General features: G+C 38.1%; 1 protein-coding gene across 3 annotated transcripts in view; it reads left to right on the forward strand.

Moving 5' to 3' along the window:
• Window positions 1–25,644, forward strand: part of LOC118579450 (activating transcription factor 7 interacting protein) — a 91,132-nt gene that overhangs the window by 22,104 nt on the left and 43,384 nt on the right. For 2 of the 3 annotated variants that reach the window (XM_036180733.1, XM_036180732.1), the window contains exon 2: window positions 22,426–23,972. In XM_036180733.1, the coding sequence (XP_036036626.1) occupies window positions 22,433–23,972 (1,540 nt within the window). In that variant the 5' untranslated portion in view covers window positions 22,426–22,432. Of the gene's footprint in view, window positions 1–1,029; window positions 1,625–22,425; window positions 23,973–25,644 lie in introns of those variants that run through there. The other variant, XM_036180731.1, reaches the window with a different exon arrangement.

Raw genomic sequence — 25,644 nt, forward strand, 5'->3', positions numbered from 1 at the left:
CCAGTGTGAAGTTATGGTTAATCCTGAAGTTACATTGTTTTTGCTGTCATTTCATCTGCTGGGATGGAATGGGCTAGGTGGACAGATCTCAAGAGGACAGTGAAGTTGTCTCAGAAGAATTTATCATTTCCTGTCAGTGATTGTCTCTCCCAGGTAATACTTACAATTATCTGCATATCAGGAGGCTACCATTTATTATTTATACAACAGTAACTTCTTTGTTCACACTTAAGAGTTTCATTATCATATAATGGGTAACTTAAGTAAGTTAAAAATAAGATTAAAATTACAGAATATGGGCTTAAAAGATGGTTCATTGGCTAAGAGTGCTTCTAGCTCTTGCAGAGGACAGGAGCTCACTCAGTTCCCAGCATCCACTTCGGGTGGATGCCTTCAGCCTCCTTCCAGAGATCTGACACCTCAGACCTTGTGTGTGTGTGTGTGTGTGTGTGTGTGTGTGTGTCTGTCTGTCTGTCTGTCTGTCTAGCATTTACATGGACATTCCTATATGCAAACAGACATACATACAGGTAATTAAAAATAATAAAAATAATAACATGTTGTTTGATAATCTCTTAGCATTTTAAGTACTTCTTAGTTTACTAGTTTATTTCGAATATGGTACTAGTTTGTGGATTTGACTGTGTAGTTTAGGTAATCTGTACTTTTAAAGTAAGTGGGGATAAATTTTATTTACTAGTCTGAAACAAGTAAGCTAAGGATTTTAAACAAATCTTTGAGAAATAAATTGTTTTATGTGGCAGGAGTTGAATTTTAGCTACATAAAATTTAGAGTTGCTTTTGTTTTGTTCCTTGGAATTGAATTATTTTAGTGGATCGCTAGGATAGATGCTATTTTAGTGTCTTCTAGAACCACAGTGCCTATTGGAGAACAGATAGGGAGGGTTTTCTTACCAATCCTCCCGTTTGGTTGCTCTGGAAGAAAGGACTGTTTTATGTCAATTATTGTTACTGGTGCCAGCTAGCTGGAACTGCAGTCTGGCTGTGCAGTGGCAGTAGATAATATGTGTCGTGGACTTCCTCTTTGGAATGTGTGAGAATTCAGCCTTTAGGCTGATTGATAGAGCAGAGTTGAAGTATTTGTGTTACAGTCATGACATCTCCAAAGTTGACAGTGAGCATGGGTGTGAGAGCAGCTAGGAGCTTTTTAAACTGTGAGTCTGCCCTTTGAAACTGCAAGACTGCCTGCTGAACCATTGGTGAGAGGTGAGAGGTGCTTAAGTGTCTGCCTTTGCTGCAGACCCACAGTTGACAGCATGGAAAAGCAGCACAAGGAATTTGGAGTCTAGGCATTTGCACTGGAAGCAGTCATTTTGAAGATAAACTCTTGTGTTCTGTGAGCATCACTGATAGATTGAATGACAGTTTTTGGCTTCGTGGTTAATGGGATGTCTGCTGCACACACACTGCACAGCAGATGTGAAACACGGAAAGGAATTGTAATATGTAGCCAACTGTGGAGTAGAGTCCTGGGTTTTGTTTTTTATGAGTATGAATCAAATACATTTCGACTCAAGGCTAACCTAGTAGTCTCACTAGATTATCCAATTTCCACTGGCTTAAATGAAGAGGAAATCTTTTTACAGTATCAAGCTGCCCTCAGGTAAGAGTCACTTTTCTGTGCCTCCCTACCCCAGGTACTGTATGTGTCTCTGCCTTTAGGCAGACTTCGCTTGTTTTAGCTCTAGTAATAACAGGATTGGGAGATTATTAATGTTAATATTTAGGAGGGTTTTGAGAGACATATTTAGATTTCTTCTTTTAAAGAGACATCATTTCCATTTTTACAAAATTCCTTCACATTTGAATTGAGCTAACTAATAAACGAAGTGAGCTTTATGTGGCTATTCCTCATGTATATAATATATCCATACTTCATAAGCATCAGTTTTAGATCTTTCTTCATTATAGCCAGTTACCATGTCATCAGTTAAGCCAACACAGCTGGTGTATGAAGAAAAAGGACTATAAAGTTTTAGTGTACATTTAACAGTTCAGCATTATAGATCAGACTGCTTATGCATTCACATTTGACTTAATGATGTGTTAGATAATAGGTGTTTATACAAAGAGAACAGGAACATTTTTCATTCCGTATTTGTAATCATTTCATTTCCAAATATTTCAACTTACCGTAATTTTAACATGAGTTAATTAAGAATTCTGAACATTTATTTTGTAAGTTGGCTAGTGGTACACAGGCATTGTTACTGTAGTACCTAAAATACTATGTCCCAATGAAATAAAAATAAATTTGTATAATAGAGGCTTTCTATAATTACTATAAAGATAGAAAGGTATATGTTTGTGGAGAAATGCACATGTGTGTTTATTAATGTCATGGTCAGAGATTCGATGTTTCAAATTGATGTCATTATGTTTGGGGAATAGGTATAAGTAGGATAAAGTGCAAAGTAGTGATGTCAGCTAAGGGAAATAGGAAAAAATGCTATAGTAGGCCATTCTTTCTCTTCTTTGTCTTCTTCTCTAGAAGATAAACACTGGGCTTTCCCTGCAGCTATAGAATGTTCTTTGCGGGGGTGGGGGGGTGGGTGGGGGGTGTTCTAGTTCTCTAGCTTCTGAAAGGTAACTGGTCATTATTACTACATTATATATTGAAAGAGCTAGCTACGATAGAGTATAGCCATGTTTCACAAGGTGGACTGTTGACTGTTGTCTTTTGATAGTTTTGCTCATCAATATTGTTTCAATGTGTAAGTCTTTATAAAGTACAGAAATTTATGTTTTCATATATGTTGTAACTCAGTCACTATGATTACAATGATAATAGAAAGCAATTTTTAGTAATTTTAAGGTTACATGGGAAGAAGGTCATAATTTTATTGGTGTAGGGGACAAAGACATCTGAAACATTTAGGAAATGTTCTCATGTATTTTGAGCCATTATATTTTAGGAAAATGTTGGACTGGAAAGGTAGTTAATATACTAGTATTTATTTTTTTTCTCTCTTTCTTTCTTTCTTTCTCCCTCCCTCCCTCCCTCCCTCCTTCCCTCCCTCCCTTCCTCCCTCTCTCTCTCTCTTTCTTTCTTTTTCTCTCCCTCCTTTCCTTCCTTCCTTCCTTGCTTCCTTCCTTCCTTCTTTCGATTTATTTATTTATTATGTATACCGTGTTCTGCCTGCATGTTTACCTGCAGGCCAGAAGAGGGCGCCAGATCTCACTACAGATGGTTGTGAGCCACCATGTGGGTGCCGGAAATTGAACTCAGGACCTCTGGAAGAGCAGCCAGTGCTCTTAACCCCTGAGCCATCTCTGCAGTCCTAGTATTTATATATAGGAAAAGAAGAGACTTACTGAACTCAAACAGTTTCAAGCCAGCCTGGGCTACAGAGTGAGTCCTTGAATGAAAAAAAAACAAACAAAAACCAAGCAAAATTTGAGGGATAAAAGTATGAGTTTTGGTTCTTTTCCCTCTTAGACAAAAGTTACTTAGTACACTGTAGAACCACGGATCTTGGCACTGAGCGGAGCCACATTGGAGTAGTTGGAAGACTGCTCTCTGCACAGGAGCTTACTTTCCTGGCAGGGACCCTCTTGTGTCTGTGTCAGAGTTCTAATGGTCCCGGGCTTAGAAAGCAGTTCCCTGTAGTCCCTGTCATCAGGGAAAGATGCCACAGACAGATGAGTGGTTTTGGAGACAAAGTTGACTTTTGCCATATCTCTGCCCCATGTCTTTATTCCTGAAGCCATTAAAATACCCTGTATTTCCTAGGTTAAATAGTTTTTATTTTTCACTACTTCTCCTCATACAACATGTTGTTCCAGATCATTCTTTAGGATGGGCATCTTGATTTTTATTTTATAGGTACTAAAAGACTGTCTCTGATGTTCAGACAAACCTACTGCCCTAAAAGTGTACCTCCTTCTCTTTGACTTCCTTTCTCTGTTCTGTGGTCTAACTTCGTTTTTGGTAGCCATTTTGTGCTGTTGAAGATTTTGTTTGTTTGTTTATTTAGGTTTTTTTGAGACAAGGTTTCTCTGTGTAGTCTTGGCTGTCCTGGAACTCCCTCTGTAGACCAGGCTGGCCTCAGACTCAGAGATCTGCTTGACTATGCCTCCCAAGTGCTGGGATTAAAGGAGTGCACCACTACTGCCTGGCTTTTTTAAATTTAATTTAATTTAATTTTATTATTTTTTTAACGTTTATTTCATTATTTGTGGAGAGGTCAGAGGACGACTTTTGAGTCCGTGTTTTCCTTTCACTTCACTTGTGTGGGCTTTGGGGATTGAATTAGGTCAGGAGATCTGAAAAGCCTTTGCCCGCCGCCGAGACCTCTTACCAGCCCAGAGTTATAATAAATTAAAGCTGTTCAGTCTTTTCTGGTGTCCATTGATGATCTATAATTGACTTGAATATTTGAGACAGGTAGGTTTTCTTAACATTTGTGTCTTTCGTATTTCTGTTGTTTTTATGCTGTCTCTGAATTTTGCTTGCTAAATTTCCCTCCTTTATCTTTTCACTATTTGACAGTCATGTTTGAGTTTCTTCTTGGTTTCTGCTTTTGTTGTATTGATTTGGCAGTGAACCTTTCTAGCTTTATTAATTAGTGTCTTTTGGTCAGTACAATTAAATGCACTAACATTTTTGAATTAGTGCAATTAAGACTGTCTTTTTTTTTTTTTTTTTTAAAGAAACTGACCTTGTCAACTAGTGACGTAGAGTCTTTATTAAGCCCACTGATAACATACATTCATCCATTCACTTATTTATTTCTTCCTTTAGAGACCAGGTCTCTCTACATAGCCCTAACTGTCCTGGAACTCACTCTGTAGAACAGGCTGGTCTTGAACTCAGAGATCCGCCTGCTGCTGACTTCCGAGTGCCCAAGAATATCAAGTTTTTTAAGACTAGTTTAGTAGAATTATATATTACAATATATTCTGTTAGTGCTTTGCTATTATTTTTTACAAATTGCCTCCTTAATTTGAGTTTTTTTTAAATTTTAGAGATAATCATCTTATTCTGCTGGCATATATAATTTTATGTGGATTTTTTGTTACTGAATTTATGAAAATTTTATTGTCATATGAGGTCACTATATTTGTTGGGTATATTTGTAAGAATTTTACATTTTGGCTGCATTGGTATATGATTCTGTATATTTCCCTAGCATCCTAGGTTGTTAATAAAAAGACTCACTATTTTATTACATCTGTAGATTTTAGGAGGAAGTGTGTGTCTCACTGCCTGTGGCTGGATTGTTTCCTCCTGAACTTGTGTCTTGCTCTGTGTGATTTGAAGTACATACATTATTGAGTGTGTCTGATATAGGCAGGTGCAGTGGCTTGCACCTCCCTTGTTCGGGTGAACCCCTTGGCTGCTTTACTTGATCTTCACTTTGAATCTTTGAAATATGTTGTACATAGCATTTATCTATGTTCCTCTAATTTTGGCTCAGCATTTGGCTAGCATGTAATTTTTTTATTCCTAATTTTCATAGCTTCTATATGGCTTTATTATAAGACATGTCTCTTAGGTGGAATACCTGTATGATGATTTTTTTTTAAATAAATGCTTTTTTGTTTTGTTTTCGAGACAGGGTTTCTCTGTGTAGCTTTGCGCCTTTCCTGGAACTCGATTTGGAGACCAGGCTGGCCTTGAACTCACAAAGATCCGCCTGCCTCTGCCTCCCGAGTGCTGGGATTAAAGGCGTGCGCCACCACTGCCCGGCAAATAAATGCTTTTAATAACTTGAAATTCAGCTCTATGTGTGTCATTTTTTCCCTGAGTGATGTTTTCTGGCCTGCTGTTGTCTTCATCTCTTCTGTATAGTTTGTCCCCTATGCTGTGAACTTTAGGATTTAATTGTAGTTCTGAATATTTGTTTCAGAGATGAATCTGCAGTTATTTCATCTTGCCTATGAGCTAATTTGTTATTTGAAATATTGCAGTTTCCTTTATCTGATTTTGTTCTTAGGGATTTTTTTTTTGCCATTTTTGTGCTTATAATATATTTTGATATAATTATTTTAATCCATTTTTTTCAGTCTTTGTTTAGAAGTAGCATCTTTATTTCTCTATTCTTGTTAATTGCTTTTACGCTCTTCCCAGGACAACCAACCAACCAACCAACCAAACAAACAACCCTTTCTCCTTGAACTTTGAGAGTGGTGTTTTCTCTTAGCATTCACTATTGCTGATGACAAATCCAATGTCAGTTTAAGCGTTACTTCAAACTTTTTGAAGTTCTTAGTCTTCCCTTACCGGGCTTATGAAATCTTACCATGATATGCTGAATATCAACATTTTATTTTGCTTGTTTTGATTTTCGGTATTCAGTAGTTCTTAATTTATTCAGCTCTGAAAGTTTTTCTTGTTTTATTTTTCTTCTTTTTCCTGGACCCTGCTCTCCCCTCCCCCCAAATGCTCTGGAGTGAAAATGACTTCTGAATATTTCTTCCATATTTACTAGTCTGAATATTTGTCCCTTGTAAAACATAAGTTTTGGGTTCTGATTAGCCAGGTCATTTTACTTGTATTCACTTGGCTCTCATTTTTAATTTCTAAGATTTAGGGTTCACTTTCTTTTAACATATTTATATGTACTAGTTTTAATTATGTTTGTTATGTGTCTTGTGTGCACCTGAGTACAGGTACTTGTGAAGACCAGAGGCATGGACTCCTCATGGAGCTGATGTTCCATGCAGTTGTGAGGTGGTAACCAGTCTCAGGTGTTCTCTGGACGAACAGTATGCACTCTTTTTTTTTTTTTTTTTTTTTGGTTTTTCGAGACAGGGTTTCTCTGTGTAGCTTTGCACCTTTCCTGGAACTCGCTTTGTAGCCCAGGCTGGCCTTGAACTCACAGAGATCCGCCTGCCTCTGCCTTCCGAGTGCTGGATTACAGTATGCACTGCTGAGCCATCCCTCCGACCTAAACTCATTTGTCCTCTTTCTTTTTAATTATTGAATGTACATGTGTGTGCTTGCATGTGTGTCTGCACCATGTGTGTGCAGTGCCCAGAGAGGCCGGAAGAGTGTTGAGTTCCCTTGAAACTGGAATTACAAAGTTGTTAGCCACCATGTGGGTGATTGGAATTGAACCCTGGTCCTCTGAAAGAGCAGCAACTAGTGCTCTTCACAACTGATCCATCTCTCTTAGACCCTTCATCTGCATTTTCATTGTACTCCTTATTTATTTATTCATTAATGTTTTGTGTGTTTTGGCACTGTGTTTGTGTAGGCTGGAGGTTAATGTTGGACATCTTCCTTGATTACGTTTGACTTTATTTGAGACAGAATCTCTCATTAAGCCTGAATCTTACCAATTTCCCTAGACTGGCTGGTAAGCTCTGGGGCCCCTCCTTTCTCTGCCTCCCCAGCTCTAGGATTGTAGATGCTTGCTGCTGTGCCTGGCTTTTTATGTAGGTCCAGAGGATTCCAACTGTTGGTCCACATGCTTGGAGGGGAAGAACTTTCCCAGCTCTACCATCTCTCCTCAGTGCCTTTCTTTGTTTATAAGAGATGCAAGAGTGATGCTACTGTATCCTGTTAACTTGTTTTGTGAGTAGTGGCCTACTTGTCTCAGCCTAGAGCTACCCTAGCTATAGTCACATACACTTACCTACCCCCTTAGTACCATTGTGCAAGACAGTAAGTGCAGCAGGATTAGCTGGTCAAATACAGATGATTCAGTGTGTTTTCATCTGAAGATTGAAAGTGGTGTATCTGGTCTAAGTGAAAGTCTGTGTTTACATTCCCTTGTCTCTTTTCAAGTGAGCTACAGGTTTGGCATTTATCCTTCTAAACTTTTATGATATACATGGATGACTCTGTGTGTGTGTGTGTATGTATGTATGTATGTATGTATGTATGTATGTATGTATGTATTTGAGAGAGACAGAGAGACAGTGTAATGTTATTATAACAGGAAACTATTGACTGCTTATGATATCAGATATTTGTGCAGAGACTTTATTATAGTACTAGCATCACACAGGATACAGACACAAGGAAAAGAACATGCCTTAAACAGGCAGCAGAGCCAGTCAGGAAGGGACAATATTCACAAGCAAGTCTAGCCCAGGGATTGTGTGATGAATTACTGACTTTTGCGGTGCAATTTTAAATTTAAATACATTGGTGTGAGGGTTTCAGATCATGATCTGGAGTTACAGCTAGTTTTGAGCTGCCATGTGGGTGCTGGGAATTGAACTCAGGTCCTCTGAAAGAGCAGCCAGTGCTCTTAACGGCTGAGCCGTCTCTCCAGCCTTCTGCGGTGCATATTTTGACACAACTTTTCATGCCTTTAAAAATACCGACTATACTCTTTGAAACTGTCTAAGGTTAGTTGGGATGCTCCATTGTTTTTGGAAACTCTTTTCTTAGTGACCCTCCAGGCCTGCTGTGCTGTTTACAGTGTAGCTGTGTGCTCTGCTCTGTCCCTTTGTCAGCAGTCAGGCATATCCTGAGATAGAGGGAGAAGCAGAGCAGCCGGGAGAAGAATGTCAGGGTTAATGGCCGTTAGTCCTCGTAAAGGATCCGGATTAATTGTTCTAACCGTCTGTGATATAACTTCTATATCTTAATGCTAGTCAGAAGTAGTTTGCAGTAGTAAAATTGAAATCTTTTTTTATTTGAATTTTCTGTTCATGTTTCTTTTTCTGAATCATTTGTAGCCATTCCCCTTTTCCAAGTGGTCCTCAAGAATTTGTGTTTAATGTTCATTCTGAACCTTTGGATTATCCATTGTTTTCCATATAACCTGTTTGGTGTTGTACTCATATCTAATCTGGTTATTCTTAATCATTTATTTAAGAAGCTGTGTCTTTATTTATGTTTTGGACAATTATTTTATTGCACTGTTTTTTTAAACAATTATTACTTTGGTGTAAGCTTTTGTATCTGATGGGAAAACATTTCTAATTCTTAAAACTTCCCTAATTTTTATAAAGTACTTTTTTGTTTTACATATTAATCTTAAAATTTCTGTTATGATACAAAAATTATGTAGGTGAAGTTTTGACTAGAATTTTTTTTAAGGAAGATTGATGTATTTTTCTACATTGAGTCATGTCTTACATAGTTCTAATGTTTCACATATTTTAAAATCCATGTAAATGATTTTTAGATACCTTTTCCTTGATGTTTTGAATGGATGTTTTTCTTACTGTATCTTGAGGTATTTGAGCTCTTACTGATGGCTTAGGGTTTCTATAGTAGTGAATATAGCAGTGTCACAGTGTTTCTGCTGGTTCCAGTAGGAAGATTTCTCATTGAAATTATCCTTGTTTGCTTAAGGAGTGATCTTGACATTGCTAAGTTTTATTCTTATCAGTATTAATTTGTATAAATGAATGAATTTTGAAATACTCAATGCTTTCTTAGTTTTATTAAGAAATGGCAGATATAGTTTGTAATTGATTTTGGTTGTTACTACATTTAAATTGTTACAGTGTTAAAAGAGAAAAATAGTGTGGTTTAGTGTGGAAGCATTCTTTTTTAGTTGTTAGCCAGGCAGACAGAGATAAAGAGATCTGAGGGAATGGAGTCGGTTGGTTTTCTCTAGTCCTAAAGGGCTGATGTAATCGTAGTCCTATACATTGTCCTCGCGAGTGTGCTTGCAGACTCCCAAGCTGTTGCGGTTGCTGTGTTCACTAGAAGAGGAGCTTCAGAACTGTACACCCTTCTGAGGATTGTAAGTTTGCACAAATACCCGGATATGGGCTAAGGGGCTTGGCTTGTTGTCCATTTTACTGTAGATTGTTGGGAGATTTCCCCCGCCTTCTCTCTTCCTCCTCTTCATTTCTCTACCTCTTCCTCTTCCCTTTCTGTCTCTTTCTGATCTTCTTTTTTCTCTTCCTCCTCATCTGCTTTTTTAAATTCTGGAGGCTCTAGGCTCAGTTAAATCCTTTAATGTGGCAGACAGCCAAATTTCCAATAGGCCCAAACTGAGCATGCTGCTGTTGCTTAGCAACTACTTGTGAAGTCTTTGTCTATGACTGAATTATAAATAAATAGGGTTATGAGCAGAAGTGCCATTTAAAATGGAATTGGAAAGAAAGTCATACTCTGTGAATTTGAGGGTTTAAAGAATTTTTTAAATGTAGTCTTTAGAAATCTGGCTTATAAAATTTAAGTGTATCAGGAAGACAATAAAGGCTTTATTGTTCATGTCTGTAGTTAAACATTTAAAAACTTGGGTTTTTTTCCAAGATTTTATTATTTGTGTGTGTGTGCACACAAGTGTGTGTTTGTATGTGCTTGTGTGTGTTTTTGGATACTAGAATAGGGCTGTAGATCCTATGGAGCTGGAGTTAACAGCAGTTGTGAGCTTAGAGATGTAGGTGCTGGGAACCAAAATCCAGTCCTTTCAAGGACCACCAGGCCATCTTTCCATTCCCCTAAAGTCTATTCTCTTAAAAGATTAAAAAGATTGGGGTTGGGGATTTAGCTCAGTGATAGAGCGCTTGCCTAGCAAGTGCAAGGCCCTGGGTTCGGTCCTCAGCTCCGACAAAAAAACCAAACCAAAACAAAAAACCAAAGAAAAGATCTGTTTTGTAATTGTTTGTCCATGAGGGTGGTGTCAGAAGCTAGTATACACCACTGGAGCATCTGAAGCTGGAGTTACAAATATTACTGTGAGTTGCCTGATGTGGGTGCTGGGAAACGAACTTGGGTCCTTTGAACAGTCACAAGATCTCTTAACTGCTGAGGCATCTCTTCAGCCTCCAAAGTCTTTTGATAGTTAGGATTAAATACTATATATAATACTCCTACATTTGGTGGTCATGCATGTAGAAAAAGACTCATTGGACACACTATCCATATTTCATATACACACAGAATATATAATCCATTTATAACAACACTTCCTGTTATACAATATTTTATATGCTTATATGCTTAATTACATTCTTTCTTTATAGTGTCTTTAAAAAAAATGTTCAGTAGCCAGGCAGTGGTGGTGCATATCTTTAATCCCAGCTCTCGACAGGTGGATCTCTGAGGCCAGCTTGGTCTAGAGTGAGTTCCAGGACAGCCAGGGCTGCTACACAGGGAACCCTGTCCCAAAAAGCCAAACCAAAAAAAGAAAAAAAAAAAAAAAAAGTGTTCGATAATAATATACCTAATGGAGCCAGCTGTAGTGGTGTGTACTTGTGGTCCCTGTACTGGGAGATGGAGGTGGGAAGACCCATGAATTCAAGGTCATCCTCTCTAGTAGCTCAGTCTGTATTGCTAAGATTTTAAGGAATATTTGCCAGCAACAAGTAGATTATATTCTTACACTTTTTGCTGGGAAAATCTTAGAATGGGAAGGTAATTTTTGTTGTGTTGTTTGTTGACTAGAGAGCTTACTGTGTAAGAGTGTACCTCTTGTGGAGCAGTCTAACAGAGTAAAGATGAGGTTTACAGATAGAATGAATGGCCAGAAGAATGTGCTAAAAGAATTCTAATAGAATGACAAGGAAGGGTGATCAGCAGTGTACTGTGCTGGCAAAAAGGAGACAGTGGCAAGGAGGCATTTGGGGTTTCTCCCAGAACCTGGATCAGGGTGTTGGCTCTGTGATGCCCCAAGACCTCTGTCCACAGAGGCTAGCTGCGGAACATCTGGTTCTCAGCTGGCACTTGAGATCAGTGAGGCTTTAGAGAGGAGCGAGGCTCAAGAGTGGCTTATGATCTGAGCTGACCTTTCTTTCCACGTGTTAGTGGCTAGTTGGTTGGTTGAAGGTACCTTGACTATGCAGTTCCTTACAAAATGAGGATTAATATTGTTTGACTATTTGAATAATGCTTGAGATTCCATTCTTTCTTGTTTTTTTTTCCAAGTAAAACTGACCATATAAGTAAAAATGCAAAAAAAACCCCCAAGTTTAACTACTCTAAATATAGTGAAAGAAAATGGAAATATTAAGACTTGTATTTAAAGTCATATTGATGATCTAGATTTATGAAAGAAATTTATAACAAAAAATTAGATCACGAGTGAGGAAAAACCCAGTAATTAGTTGTAACTCACAGGTTAATTCATAGTGCTTGTTTTTGTGATGAGAATAACAGTGTAGAAACAATATTCAAGATTTTATTTTAATCCTTTTTATTAAGCTATAAATATAGTTAGATTTTGGATCCCCAACAAAGAAGAACATTAAGAAAATTAGCTTTATTTACATTTTATGTAAACTATTAAAGAGTAATTATATGCTAGGTGAAACTCCATTTTAAAATTTAGCCATTGTGTTATTAGAAGGTGGGTTTAACTCTTGTTTCTGTTTACTGGAGCTTTTACTGTTTACAATGGTCTGTGTTTGATCCCCATCACCACAAGAACAAAATCAGGAACAAGCAAACAAGAAAAACACAGAAGACAGTGGGTGTTTTAACAGGACCTGACTGACGCGTTAGCCTTTGAGTTCAGCAGCTATAACTTGAGTTAAAGAGAAATCAGAGTGTCCTCTTGGCTTTCTATTTTGTCTTACTTTGACCTTTTCTTTCTTCCTATTTTATAATTTTCTCCATTACCTTCTTTGTCCTCCTACTCCCATACTAGGGTTCAAATATACATGCTTGGTGAGTCCTCTTTATTCTGAGCCAAATCCCTTGCCTTTATATTCTTCTTTCATACATTAGACTGCAGATTGTCACCTTTAGGAATGAGAATTCTCCTTAGAGTAAATTTGTAATATACGGAGAAAAAGGCACATGCCTACTAAGAACCACTAGTTTGCAAGGTCAGAGTGAAGAAATGTGTCTCACATCTAGACAACAGAAGAAAATTTAAACATTGTGAGTTTTAGCATCTCCATTCTACTAGAAACCAATTGAAAATCAGAAATAGAAATTTTTTACAAATTATTTATATTAAAATTAATTTGTTTGACATGAGCAGTAAGATAAAATTTCCCCTCAGTGCTAGTAACAGCTTTATTGAGAAAATAATTATTGATGTCTAGTGTGTATATGATACACTATCATTAGAAGTTAATGTTTGAAAAATGAATAGACAAATCCTTACCTTATTTAGAGGTCTGCTTTTATTCAGTTGTGTTTTTAGTACACAACGAACAGGCTTTTAAAAATCAATAGATCACACTCTCAAATAATTGCACAAAAAGTGCTAGAGAAATGCAGTGTTATCCAGACATTAAGATTTTTTCAAAGTCTGGAATTGATTAGAACTGATTCAAGTGGTTCATTGTTCTCCTGGGAAAAGGAAAACAAGCATGTCACTGCACACAAAAGCACACATGTGCACAAATTAAATAATACAGGCAATGGGGGTTGGGGATTTAGCTCAGTGGTAGAGTGCTTGCCTAGCAAGCACAAGGCCCTGGGTTCGGTTCTCAGCTCCGGTTTAAAAAAAAATACAGACAATGGAATGTTACTTGGCAGTGATCCATCTATTTAGTGTAGCATTCAGTTTTCTGTAACTGGGATCTAATAAGAAAACGTGTCAGATTAATGTTAGGTGTTAAAATGCAAGACACTATCTTTAAGAAAATAAGGTATTTCAGCTAGTAATTTTTGTTCCTAGGTTCACATCTGTTCATACTTGCATATTGTTTCTATTTTTAGGCTGTTGCCAAGTGGATTTAAGTTTTCTCCTCCTATGGTTGCCCAAGTTCCTGATTGGTTACATGGCCCTTCTGTCATTAGCCAATCACAGTGACTGTGCAAATTGTATTTCAGTTTCTGTTCCTGTCAAAGAACTGAGAGATGACTGCAAGGGACTCTTTTGGGGTGTGTTTATTATTTCAAAGAGGGTTTCCATCGTTATGTAGTAATAGTGTAGATTTCTCTGCAAGTTCTGCAAGCTTCTTTAAGACTGAAAAATGCCTCTTGTCAGATTTGATTCTAATGGTGTTCTATTTTGACGCTTAGAATTGTGTAATGGTACATTTTATTTATTTTTTATTTTTATTTTTTTGAGACAGGGTTTCTCTGTAGCTTTGGAGCCTGTCCTGGACTAGCTTTGTAGACCAGGCTGGCCTCGAACTCACAGAGATCCACCTGCCTCTGCCTCCTGAGTGCTGGGATTACAGGCGTGCACCACCACCACCCAGCAAGTGGTACATTTTATTACTTATGTGTAAGTATGTGAGCACGCTAGCTTAGTAGCTGCTAGAATGTTCTAGATTACTACCTTTGCTTTCTAAGAGAACAGATTTTTAAAATCTAGTAATTACTATAGGTTTTAGTTTTATGTATGTAACATATTATACTTTAGATTTTATATCCCAAACACATATAGTATGTGTTCATTAAGGACACTCCATTTTTCATTATATTGTGAATGGCTTCAGAAGCACATCACGGCATTGATATATTTAAGATTTTTTTCTATTATCAAAGTTTTGGATTTATAAAATGTGCCTTATACTAAAAATCTTATACTAGTGATATAGTGATATATGCTAAAATGCTTCATTAAACAATATAAATGTAAGTATTAGAATTGAATAATGTTTATTTTTAAAGTGATGCCTTTAAAATAATGGCAGAATAGTAACTGGTAGCATGGTACTTAGGCATACTGGTAAGATGTGATAAAGTCACAGTAAGTCAAATAAATGCATCTCCTGAAACTTGCCAGGTTTAGTTACATGTAAGGTTTTGATTAAGTTCAGAGAACATTTGCTTCATTTCAGACTTTCTGGTTGTCCTGGTAAAAGACAGTTGAGTTGAGTTTTCCATGAGTGAGACTGTTAGATCTTAACCCTCAGTGCTGCTTGCTTTGTTTATGGTGGGTCTAATGCAAAGCACGGTGGTCTTGGGACAGACATGCTATAGAAAGAGTCTTGTCCTGTTTAGGAGAAGGAAAAGGAAGAGCAGAGTGTGTGGAGAAGAACAGTGTTGGTCCAATTTTACCTTTCTCAGAAGCAAAAATCACAGTGAATTCTTAAAGGATGACTAACACTCAGTTCCTTTGTAGGGTTCATTTATTTATGTATTGAGTATGTGTGTTTTCCCTACATATATATCTGTGCACCCCACATGTGCCCGAAGAGGCTGTTACAGAAAATTGTGAGTCAGCGTGGTGGTGGGTGCTGGGAATTGAACCTGGGTCCTTTGGAAGAGTAACCAATGTTCTTAGCTACTGAGCCATCTCTCCAGTACTGTTTTGTTTGTTTGTTTGTTTGTTTTAAATGTTAAAAATATGATCCAGTGCAGTTGGGGATTTAGCTCAGTGTCAGAGCACTTGCCTAGCAAGCCAAGGCCCGGGGTTCGATCCTCAGCTCCAAAAAAAAAAAAAAAAAAAAATAGATCCAATAAAAGGGATTAAGCTAAAGTTATAGAAAGATAATGGGTTTTAAACAAAACAAAATATCATCTTGTTTTTAAGATAAAAATGTTAAAGTTTTGATTGAATATATACTAACTTGGATTGGATAAGGTCAGTGGTGAGGAGTTGTATTTTCCGACTGGTGTGACTAATGGGCAGTCACAGTGAGAAGGGTGGTTCGTATTTGTTGTGTAGATAGCCCTGTTCTCATCAACAAATGCTGTGAGTTCTCAAGCAGTGCAAGAAAGTCAGTGCTCTCAACTGAGAAAGAGAGTTTTGTTTAGTTTATATTACCTACTTACCCACTTACTTATTTGGTGTGTGATTGTGGGTTTGTGTGTGCCTTGCCCCATGGATGTTCAGAGGACAACTTGGCAATTGTCCTCTCCTTCCACTCTGGGTCCCAGGGGCCCAGTTGAGGTCATCAAGATCAGTGGCAAGCACCTTCCCTGGTGAGTTACTTTGATGTCCCTTGTCCTGGTGTTTTGTTTTGAGACATCTCTTTTTGTAGCCCTGGCTGTCCTGGAACTCACAGTGTCTCACTTGTCTCTGTCTGCTGAGTGCTGGAATTAAAGATGTGTGCTACTACACTGCCTAACTTGATTTTGTTTTTGTTTTTTTGTTGTTTTTTTTTTTTTTTTTTGAGAAAGTCTCTCAGCATCTTATCTCCTCTGCCTAGTGATGTGATTACAGGCTAGAGCATTATATCCAGGTTAGAAATGAGCTGCCCTTCTAAGGGGATAGGGATGTGTGGTAAAGACAACAGATGGGCAGTAATCATGCATGGGTCATGAGAAAATGTTGTCTAGGAGTCAGTCATGTCAGGTCTGTTGAGTTGATTTTGTTAAGCTATCTAAGGAAAAAAAATTGAAGAAAACATATTTTCAGGGGCTGGAGAGATGAATGGCTCAGTGGTTAAGAGCTCTTGTTGCTCTTCCAGAGGTCCAGAGTTCAGTTCCCAGGAGCCTGTAACTCAAGCTCCAGGGTGTCTGATGCCCTCTTCTGGCCTCTGACAGCACCTACACACTTGTAGCAAACAGGACACAAACACATATACATAAATAAAAAAACGAAAATAAATCCTAAAAAACCACATGATTTTTTAGCATTCAATTATTTGGAAAAGTATTAATAATGTTCTTAACAGCCTGGGCATGATTGAAGTGTTCCTCACAGATGAGTGCTGCACTTATGTGATTTTTTGCTTCATATTTTAAGTATTTGTGTGAATTTTATTTTTATGTATCTTTTTTTAGATCATATTAGTTTGAATTAGCATGGTGACTGTATATGTGATTTGAACCAGTTTATGGCTGTTTTTAGAAGACGGTACATACTGTCTAGACCCTAGTTTAAATAAAATGGGGGGGGCACTCAAAACAAAAACCAAGCAGCACTATAGATACCTGTTATTCAAATAAAGCATTTGAAATTATAGGTGCAATAGGTTTCAATTTTATTGTTTCCCTTGACTTCACAGTGCCTGTAATTCTTAGTAGAACACTTGCCCGCATCTGCTTCCCTTGTTGCTGGGTAAGGTTTGGGATACTTTCCTCTGATTGGCTTTAGGCAGGTAAGGCTTTGAGCCAATCAGAGTGAATTTCGGTTCCCTCACAGGACTGAAGCACTGAAACAGCTGTTGATTTATTTCTCTTATGGGGAGACTATATAAACTAAAATTATGGCTGCAGCAAGCTCCCTCTGGGGTATGTTGGAAAAATTGCAAGATTACCTGTAATGAAGAGGGAAAATGATGATTAGTTTAAAATTTTGTTGACTAGGGAAAGCTGATAGATAGTGAATTTGAAGGAAAAAGAAACTGATCACAGATTTTTAAAAAAATATTTAATAAAAAATCCTGTAGAATTACTTTATAATCCACACCTTTTATTGCTTCAAAAGCAGAGCTTGTGTGGTCTTTTTGTAACTGCTGTGAAAGGCAATTCATTGTGCTTACTGTAGTAATTATATTTTTACCACGTAAATCACCAAGAATAAGACATGTTGATTTTGTTAAGTGAATTAAGCAGAGTCAGTTCCGTGCAGCAGACAACACAGCACTTTGTCACCCTGCCCGTAGTCCGGAATACTGTTGAGTTTGGGTTTGGAAGTGTCTATGGTAATGGTAGGTGAATTAGCATGAGAAAATATCTTCAGTATTTGGATTTAATATTTTGATGGGTTTTATTTATAAATGTCTTATAAATGCAAAAACTATTAATCTAAAAGAAAATATATTTGAATTTCACTGTGTACAAAGGATATTTTTATGTGTTGTCCCTGTTTGACAGATTCCTCAGGAAAATTATATTTTAGAAACATTTATAATCAGTACTAGAGCATGATAAAGTAGTATAAAAGATGTAAATCTTATTCACTTGTGTGCTGTGTATTTAATAGATATCATGGATTTAAGACACGAAATCTGTGTTCTAGATTATTATTTCAGACAAAGAACTACAGTGCAGTATTTTAGATCCGGTTTTGTTAACTCTGTTTCTCTGACCTTATTGTCTGTCTCCTGTTGCTGGGCAGGAATCAGAATTCTGGCTGCTGATTGGCTGAGTTTGTATCTAGCTCTTGAACAGCCATTTAAATTCTTGAGTGTTTTGAGCAGGAAGATTATAAGCCAAGATAAAACAGCTTCCCTTTGTTTCATGGCTGTGATTTCTTGTTAGAAAGAAAGTGAAAGAAGTGGGTGGAGGGGAGTGGAACACAGGAAAAATGTTTCATTTAAAGAAGAGGCTCATTGAGCTTTCCTAAAAAAGAATTTATCAAAAAATTGAAAAAAAAAATTACAAGCCATAGAGAGACATATTTCCTGTAACACATTTCTCTAGTTATTTACATATAGATTTCTATAGAAAAATGTTCATGACATTTCTGCAGAATTCTTAGATCTGAGTATGTAAAGTAAGGGCTCAAACATTCTATTTTTAAACTCTTCTTTTTCATTAAAAAAGCACTTCCAGGAGAGACTAATTCATTGTATCATGTTGTTTCTAGATACAGACATTTTCTGCTATAAAATAGAAATGGGTTTTCTGTAACTGAATTGAAGTTGTGTGAACATTCTGTGACTAGTGTGGCTGCCATAAGAAGGAGCATTTATTTTACAGACTATGTACAGACGACAGTGTTTAAAATGGGCCTTAGGAACACCTTCTGCTAATACAGCCATAGAGACTTGTCTGCAGCCAACACGCCCTTCTCTCATGTATACTTTTCCTATTGAGCTTTGCTTACGCAAAATAGATTTCTCAAAGCAGATTGCTGATTGGTTTGCACAGAAATGGCTGGACTAGTTTGAACTGGTTGTTCATGTTACTTCTTAATGCTTTGTCTGTTTTTTGTTATGCTTAGAACTATGAAAATCCTGTAAATGACTGTAGTGTGCTCCCTTGTGGGTATGAAAGGTAGTTCCCTATTCTCTTCTGGCAGTTTTTTTGGTTAGTATTACTGAAGTTAATGGCTTTTTTGCTAAAACCAGCTTGACTTGGATTATATTTATTTTTATTAAGTGTTACTTGGTGATGACAGTTTAATATTGTTATTTACACTGGGCTTTCTAGTTCTCTCTCTCTCACACACACACACACACACACACACACACACACACACACGTCAATGTTATTTAATTTGTCTCAGACTGAAAGGTATGCCTAGAAATACCCAGAGGAAATAGGCTAATGAGGATAATAATGTTGAGCACTTGGTACATTCTAATTGCCTTTTACATTTGTATTGGTGGAGCCTCACTCTGGTGGAGCCTCACTCTGTAGCCAAGGTTGGAGAGGAGATTACTGTACCTCATGCTGGCCTCAGACATGTGGTGATCCTCCTGCCTTGGCCTCCCAAATGCTGGAATTACCAGTGTCTTCTACTTTGCCTGGCTTACTTAATATGAATTAATTTTATTAATTAGTTACATCATTTAATTCTCAGCCAAGCCTGTGTGTGGATAGACTTCCTTTTAAGGTACTTTAAATGAAGAGAGTGGAAGTGTTGGGCCAACTAAATAAATATGAAATTCAATTTATAGCCTGGGAGAAGTGGGTTCACATTCACAGCTCTCAGCAGAGTTCATTTCTTATTTGCATTATGAAAAGCTATGAAGTTTTTTTTAATGATTAATTTTAATGTAAATTGATAACTTAGATAAGCATAGACTATCTGAAAATAGATATTTCAATGTCTAAAGGAATGGTGCTTCAGTATTTGAACATATTTCAAGGGAACCAAACTACATTTCCTACGTTTATAGTCAGCAGGGTGAGTACCAGGCTTGAATTGTCTGGGGTAGATAGAGGTCATTGGGAGAGCACTGATCAGCCCTGGGTTCTAGCTCCTGCACCAAAAAGTAGGCCCAAAATTTTGTATCTTCTTATATTTTTGGTTGTGAGCCTAGCCTTTAACGGCTGAGCCATCTCTCCAGCCCAATTTTATATCTTCTATGCAGAAAAATGTGTAGGTAACATGACTTTGAAGTGGATGAGGAAGGAAAAACTTTAAGTTCTAGACTCTTTTTTTTTTGGTTTTTCGAGACAGGGTTTCTCTGTAGCTTTGGAGGCTGTCCTGGAACTCGCTTTATAGACCAGGCTGGCTTCGAACTCACGAAGATCCACCTGCCTCTGCCTCCTGAGTGCTGGGATTACAGATGTGCGCCACCATCGCCTGGCAAGTTCTAGACTCTTAAAGTAGTGTCAGTGGTGATTTTGTTTGAGGATTTCTATATAGTTGAAAGATTATGTTTTTCAAGAAATTCTTTAATTTAAAACTAAGAAATGTTTAAATTATTGAATTAAATTTAGAAAATGAATGTAGACTTTAACACAATCTAGACATTCTTTGACAAAATGCTATGTCCTTTCGAGCCGTATTGGTCTCTGACAAATAGGTCGGGCTTATTGAAAGACATTTTTTATTAACCCCTTGGGTTGACTTATTTCTTGTAGGTAATCTTGTAGTTCTATAAGTGACAGTGCTAAAACCTGGTTTGCTGTAGTGTAAATTAGGTGGTCTGTGGAGTTTAAAGCAGTAGAGCCTCGTTCTTGATTGGGTGACATTGGGTAGTAAGTACCTCAGTAAGTGTGTGTGTGTGTGTGTGTGTGTGTGTGTGTGTGTGTGTGTGTATGCGCGCGTGCGTGCAGGTGCACATGTACATGTGTTTTACTCCACTATGGATGATCTCGCTGTTCCTCTCCCCCTCCATTCCCCCCTCCGTTCCCCCTTCCTTCTGTCTTCTCTCCAACCGGCAGTGCTGCCCTTCAGCGGTGCTGGGGATCATATCCAGGAGCTCACATGCCAAGCAGAAATATTTATGTTTACATAAAAATGGTGATATGGGATGCTTTTGTTCTCTTCTTTTAACCTCATTTCCCCATTAAATGTAGCATCTATATCTTTAAAACCTTTTATCAGATTTGAGTAAATTCCGTTTTGTTTTTAATTATGAGGTAATGTTGAATATTGTCTAGTGGATATTTTATGTCTCACTCTCACTATTGTGTATATGAGGTAAATCTCCCCCCCCCCACACACACCAATATATTGTCTTAATTTTACAGGCTACAAGTTCAAAAGATGTTGTCAAGGCATATTTTCTTGGAAGGTCCTGCCTGAGGGAGCGTTTGTCCAGACATGTCTCCTAGATTCTTCTCATTCTTTGTCTTGTGATGATAGCACAGCTCCTGTCTTAGCGTGGTTTGATTCTGTGCATAGTCACATAGCCCACCCTAATAACCTGATACTCAGCTACAGTTTAAGAAGTAACATTATAGTACCACAGTCTCACTAATTTTAAGGAAAAATCATCAGTTAGGCACATTTTAAGGAAAAACCATCAGTTAGGCTTTCTGTGCACACATTATGAAAGATGAAATTTATTTGAAAATTAGTGATTAAACTTGAACCACAAGTCCAACAAAAAGATTTTACCATTGTTAGTCTCCATTGTCAGTTTAGCTCTAGAATCACCTGAGCTGTGGGCATCTGGGATGTGCTGGTGGGTGGGTTATCTTAAGTTAATGAGGTAGAAAGACCCACCCCCTGTGAGTCACCCCATTCTCTGGGCTGGGTCCTTGTCTCATAAAGGAAAAAATGAGGAGTGAACCAAAGTTCATCCTTGTTTTCTAATTGTGGATGCAGTGTGACCAGGCTCACCAACTTCCTGTTGCCTTGACCTCCTATCGTAATGGACTATACTCTTGAACTGTGCTTCAAAACAAACCCTTTCTCCCCAAGTTGATACTGTCAAAGAATATTTTATCACAGCCACTGAAAAATTAACTCCTCAGATGCAAATTAAACCCATCCAAAAAGTCAAAGAGATGATGCAGAGGAGAAACCAGCAAAAGTCCAAAGCAGATGCAAAACAGAAGCATCAATAAGGATAACAGTCCATTCTTTGGTAAACAGAGTTGATAGGACTCTAACACAATTGACCAAAAAGGAGGACGTACTACAATGTATGTACTTTTTAATCCTTTGATATTTATTGAGGTATAATTATAACATATAATTCATCCACAAAAATGTACAATTAGTGGGTTTTCAGTAGACTCACAGAGTTGTGTAGCTATCACCACAATGAATGTTAGAACATTTTTCTTTTCCATAGAAGAATCGTGTACTCTTTAGCATCCATTACCTACTTTCTCTAAACCTACAGCCAAGCTGGAGAAAGGCCCAGTGGTTGAGCGCACTTGCTGATGCACTTGAAGAGGACTTGGGTTTGATTCCTAGCCCCCATTTTCTGCATGTGCTTTTTCATGCTCCTGAAACATAGTCTGGATTATTTTTTTTCTCCCTTCTAGACTGGGTTTCTGTGCATAACTCTGACTGTCCTGCTGTCTCGGAACTTGCTCTGTAGACCAGGCTGGCCTCAAACTTAGAGATCTCCTGCCTCTGCCTCCCAAGTGCTGAAATTAAAGGTGTGTACCACCACTGCCTGGCTGCTTCTGGATTTTTTATTCTGTATTGAGAATAAACACTAGCTCCTTTCCCTCTTCATTTTCCTAGCAACTGATGTTCTGATGTGCACTGTGTCGTCTCTCAATTTTATGTTATATGAGCTAAATAAATTGTTCACTTTAATTTTTCAGTAAACCTGTAATTAAATGACTTGTCTCAGTGATTAAAATCTTTTTCTTTTTCTTTGAAGATTCAAAATGGATAGTATAGAAGAACCTCAGAAAAAAGTCTTCAAGGCTCGAAAAACAATGAGAGTGAGTGATCGTCAGCAGCTTGAAGCTGTGTACAAAGTCAGAGAAGAGCTGCTGAAAACAGACGTGAAGCTTTTAAACGGGAACCATGAAAATGGAGATCTGGAGCCCACTTCACCTTTAGAAAGTGCAGATTGTATTCCAGATAGAGAAGAAGTGAATGGTATTGAAGGGATTTGTTTTGAGTCTGAAGAAAGTAAAACAGAACTGAAAGAAACACCGTGTATCCCCAGTGTTAGTGTGAAAAACAAACAAGAAGAGGATTCAAATAGTGAGTCTTTGTCTCCTAGTGTAACTTCTGAGCTTGCTTCTACACTAACCACTGAACCAACCTCTGGCAGCCCAGCCTCGGGCACCCCAGCCTCTGGAGACCTGACTGCAGGAGAGCTGCCTGCCAGAGTCCCAGCCACTGGTGACTCTCCCTGCGAGGAGTCGCCCTCGAGTGAACCCTCCTCCCGTGATCCCACCTCTGCAGATACTGCTTCTGAAGAACCTGCCTCTGATGATCTTGCCTCTGGTGGTTCCACCTCTGGTGAGCCACTGTCTGGTGAACCACTGTCTGGTGCACCACTCTCTGGTGACCCAGTTTCAGATGAACCAGTTGCTGGTGTAGTGGCATCTTGTGAACTGGCCTCTGGGGAACCCTCTTCTGATGATTGTGCTCCCTCTGTTGATTTGCCTTCCGATGATCTGCCTTCTAGTGATGAATCCTCTGGTGGTCCTGCCTGTAGCAAACTGGCTTCTGGTGAGCTGGCTCCCGGTGAGCTGACTGCAGAATCAGCCACTGATACTTTTAAACCAAGTTCTGTGCCAGTTTGTGAGCCGATTCCTGAAACTGACAAGGCAGAGCAGAGTAGCAATAACAATGATGATTGTTCAGAAAAAAATGAAGACAATGAAAACTTAGACCAAATTCAAAATAAAGACTCATTTGATGAGGAAGATAAAACTAACAGTAATGTTGGTGAGAAGGAAGAAACTATAGAAACACACAGTGCAATTATTTGTTCTGATCTACCTCCAGAAAATACAAAGAAGGTAGAGGAAGAGCCCATTGCTGAGCTTGCTCTTGGAGAAGAGGCCATCTCCAGCAGTATGGAAGTGGACCAAAGTGAAAAAGATGATCGGGAAAGTCCTGCAGAAGTTGTCGAAGTTATCAGTGAAAATACTACAGAAGACAAGAAGGAGACTGCCTTAGACAACACAGACTCCATGGAAACAGATGAGATCATTCCTATTCTGGAAAAACTTGCACCCGCTGAGGATGAACTCACATGCTTTTCAAAAACTTCTCTCCTTCCAGTTGAGACAAGTCAAGATTTGGAAGAGAAAATGGAGGGTTCTTTTGGCTCGCCATCAAAACAAGAAAGTAGTGAGAATTTGCCAAAAGAAGCCTTTTTGGTCCTCTCTGATGAAGAGGATATTTCATGTGGCAAAGATGAGTCCGAGTCTGAAGTTATATCACAAAATAAGCCGAGCTCTCCAGGTTAGCTGATTAAAGATTTTATTTGCTTTAATAAACTGTTTAATAGAACCTGCTCGTTTAATGTTGATATCAGTGATCCTTGAATAACTTGTTATAGAAATTCAGCTAGGTGTGGTGGTATGAGGGGAGAAGAGAGAGGACCAAAAGGAATTCAAGGTTAACCTTGGCTACATAAGTAGTTTGAAGCTAGCCTAGGCTACATGAGACCCTATCAAAAGACAAGTAGAAAAAAATAGTACTCTTATAAAAATAGAAGAACAAATGTATAGTACATCTGGAGACAGGCTGTTGCATATTGCTGAATGATAAAGAATACTTTAAGTCAGAGTCTAAGGAGGCTAGACTAGTATCTTTTCCTGAGAAAGTTAAGACACTAGTGGAGGTATTGCATTCCCACCTTTTGTCTTTCCTGTCTACTTACTATCTTCAGTGTGTGTTTCAGACATTTTTAACTGCTAGTCCACCCTCACTTTCAGAGCTAGACCTTCAGCCACATTTACAAAGTTAGCACCTTGTTCTCCTAGTAAGTCTTCAGCTTACTTGAATTTAGATTTCCATTTTGCTAGACCCCATCCTGTCTATTATCAAACATCAGGTGGAACAGGGTTCTCAACCTTCCTAATGCTGTGGCCCTTTAATACACTTCCTCATGTTGTGTTGACCCTCAATCGTAAACTTATTTTCATTGTTACTTCATTATTGTAGTTTTGCTACTGTTATAAATCATAATGTAAATATTTGTGTTTTCTGATGGTCTTCCCAACCCCTGTGAAAGGTCATCCAGTCCCCAGAGGGGTCATAACCTATAGGTTGAGGACAGATGATGTAGAAGATAGTATTTGTACCTTTTTATTAGTGTAAAGCTTTGAAAATGTCTGGAGAAGTTAGATTTTCTGCAGGCTACATTCTCCTGATGTGTTTTATTTGTAAGATTGAAAAATCTATGTTTATTGGCCTTTTGTATTTGCTTATATATGATTTACCTGTTACTTCCTCTATTTTTTTTCCTAATGGGTATGTTGTTTTCAAGTAGCCTGTAGGACTTTGTTTTGTTTTAAATATCCTTAAGGATTCGATCCAAAGCCAAAGGGGTTGGCAGACTGTGGCCTGTGGTCCATCTGAGCTTTGTACAGTTCAGCTGGACAGAGGCAAGTCCGTTTGTTTACTTGTTCTAGTATTGCTATTCCTGCACAGGGTGGCAGTAGTGCTGTGTCAGACCCTGTACTCTTTGGTCATTAACTATTAAAGGTAATACCTGTCAAGAAGTTAGTAAATGCTTTATTTGAGCTCTTTCTCAAAGGTTTTGGGCTTACCAGAACTATAAGATCTGGTTATCTACCTTGAGTGATCTTACTGTCTGCATTGACAGACAGAGCAAAGTTCATGGAAGATAGAACTGTGAAAACTTAGCAACTTAATGAGAAGGCTGTATTTGAGAAGACCAGAGGTATCAGAACAAGCTTGCCAGGCATAAGGATAGGTTCTATATAAGTACAGGTGAACTAGGAAGCTTTATGTTTGGATGGACTTTCGAAATCCCTGACACTGCCTGGAATGATACACAAATTGTTTCTGTACAAGGGCCTTTGATTATTATTTTGTGTTGAAAGGTTTCCTTGGGCCTAGAGAGATGGATGGCTTAATGCTGAATATTCATTTGCTACTCTATGCA

This window comes from Onychomys torridus, chromosome 3, assembly GCF_903995425.1.
Source record: "Onychomys torridus chromosome 3, mOncTor1.1, whole genome shotgun sequence".
Classification (NCBI taxonomy): domain Eukaryota; kingdom Metazoa; phylum Chordata; class Mammalia; order Rodentia; family Cricetidae; genus Onychomys; species Onychomys torridus.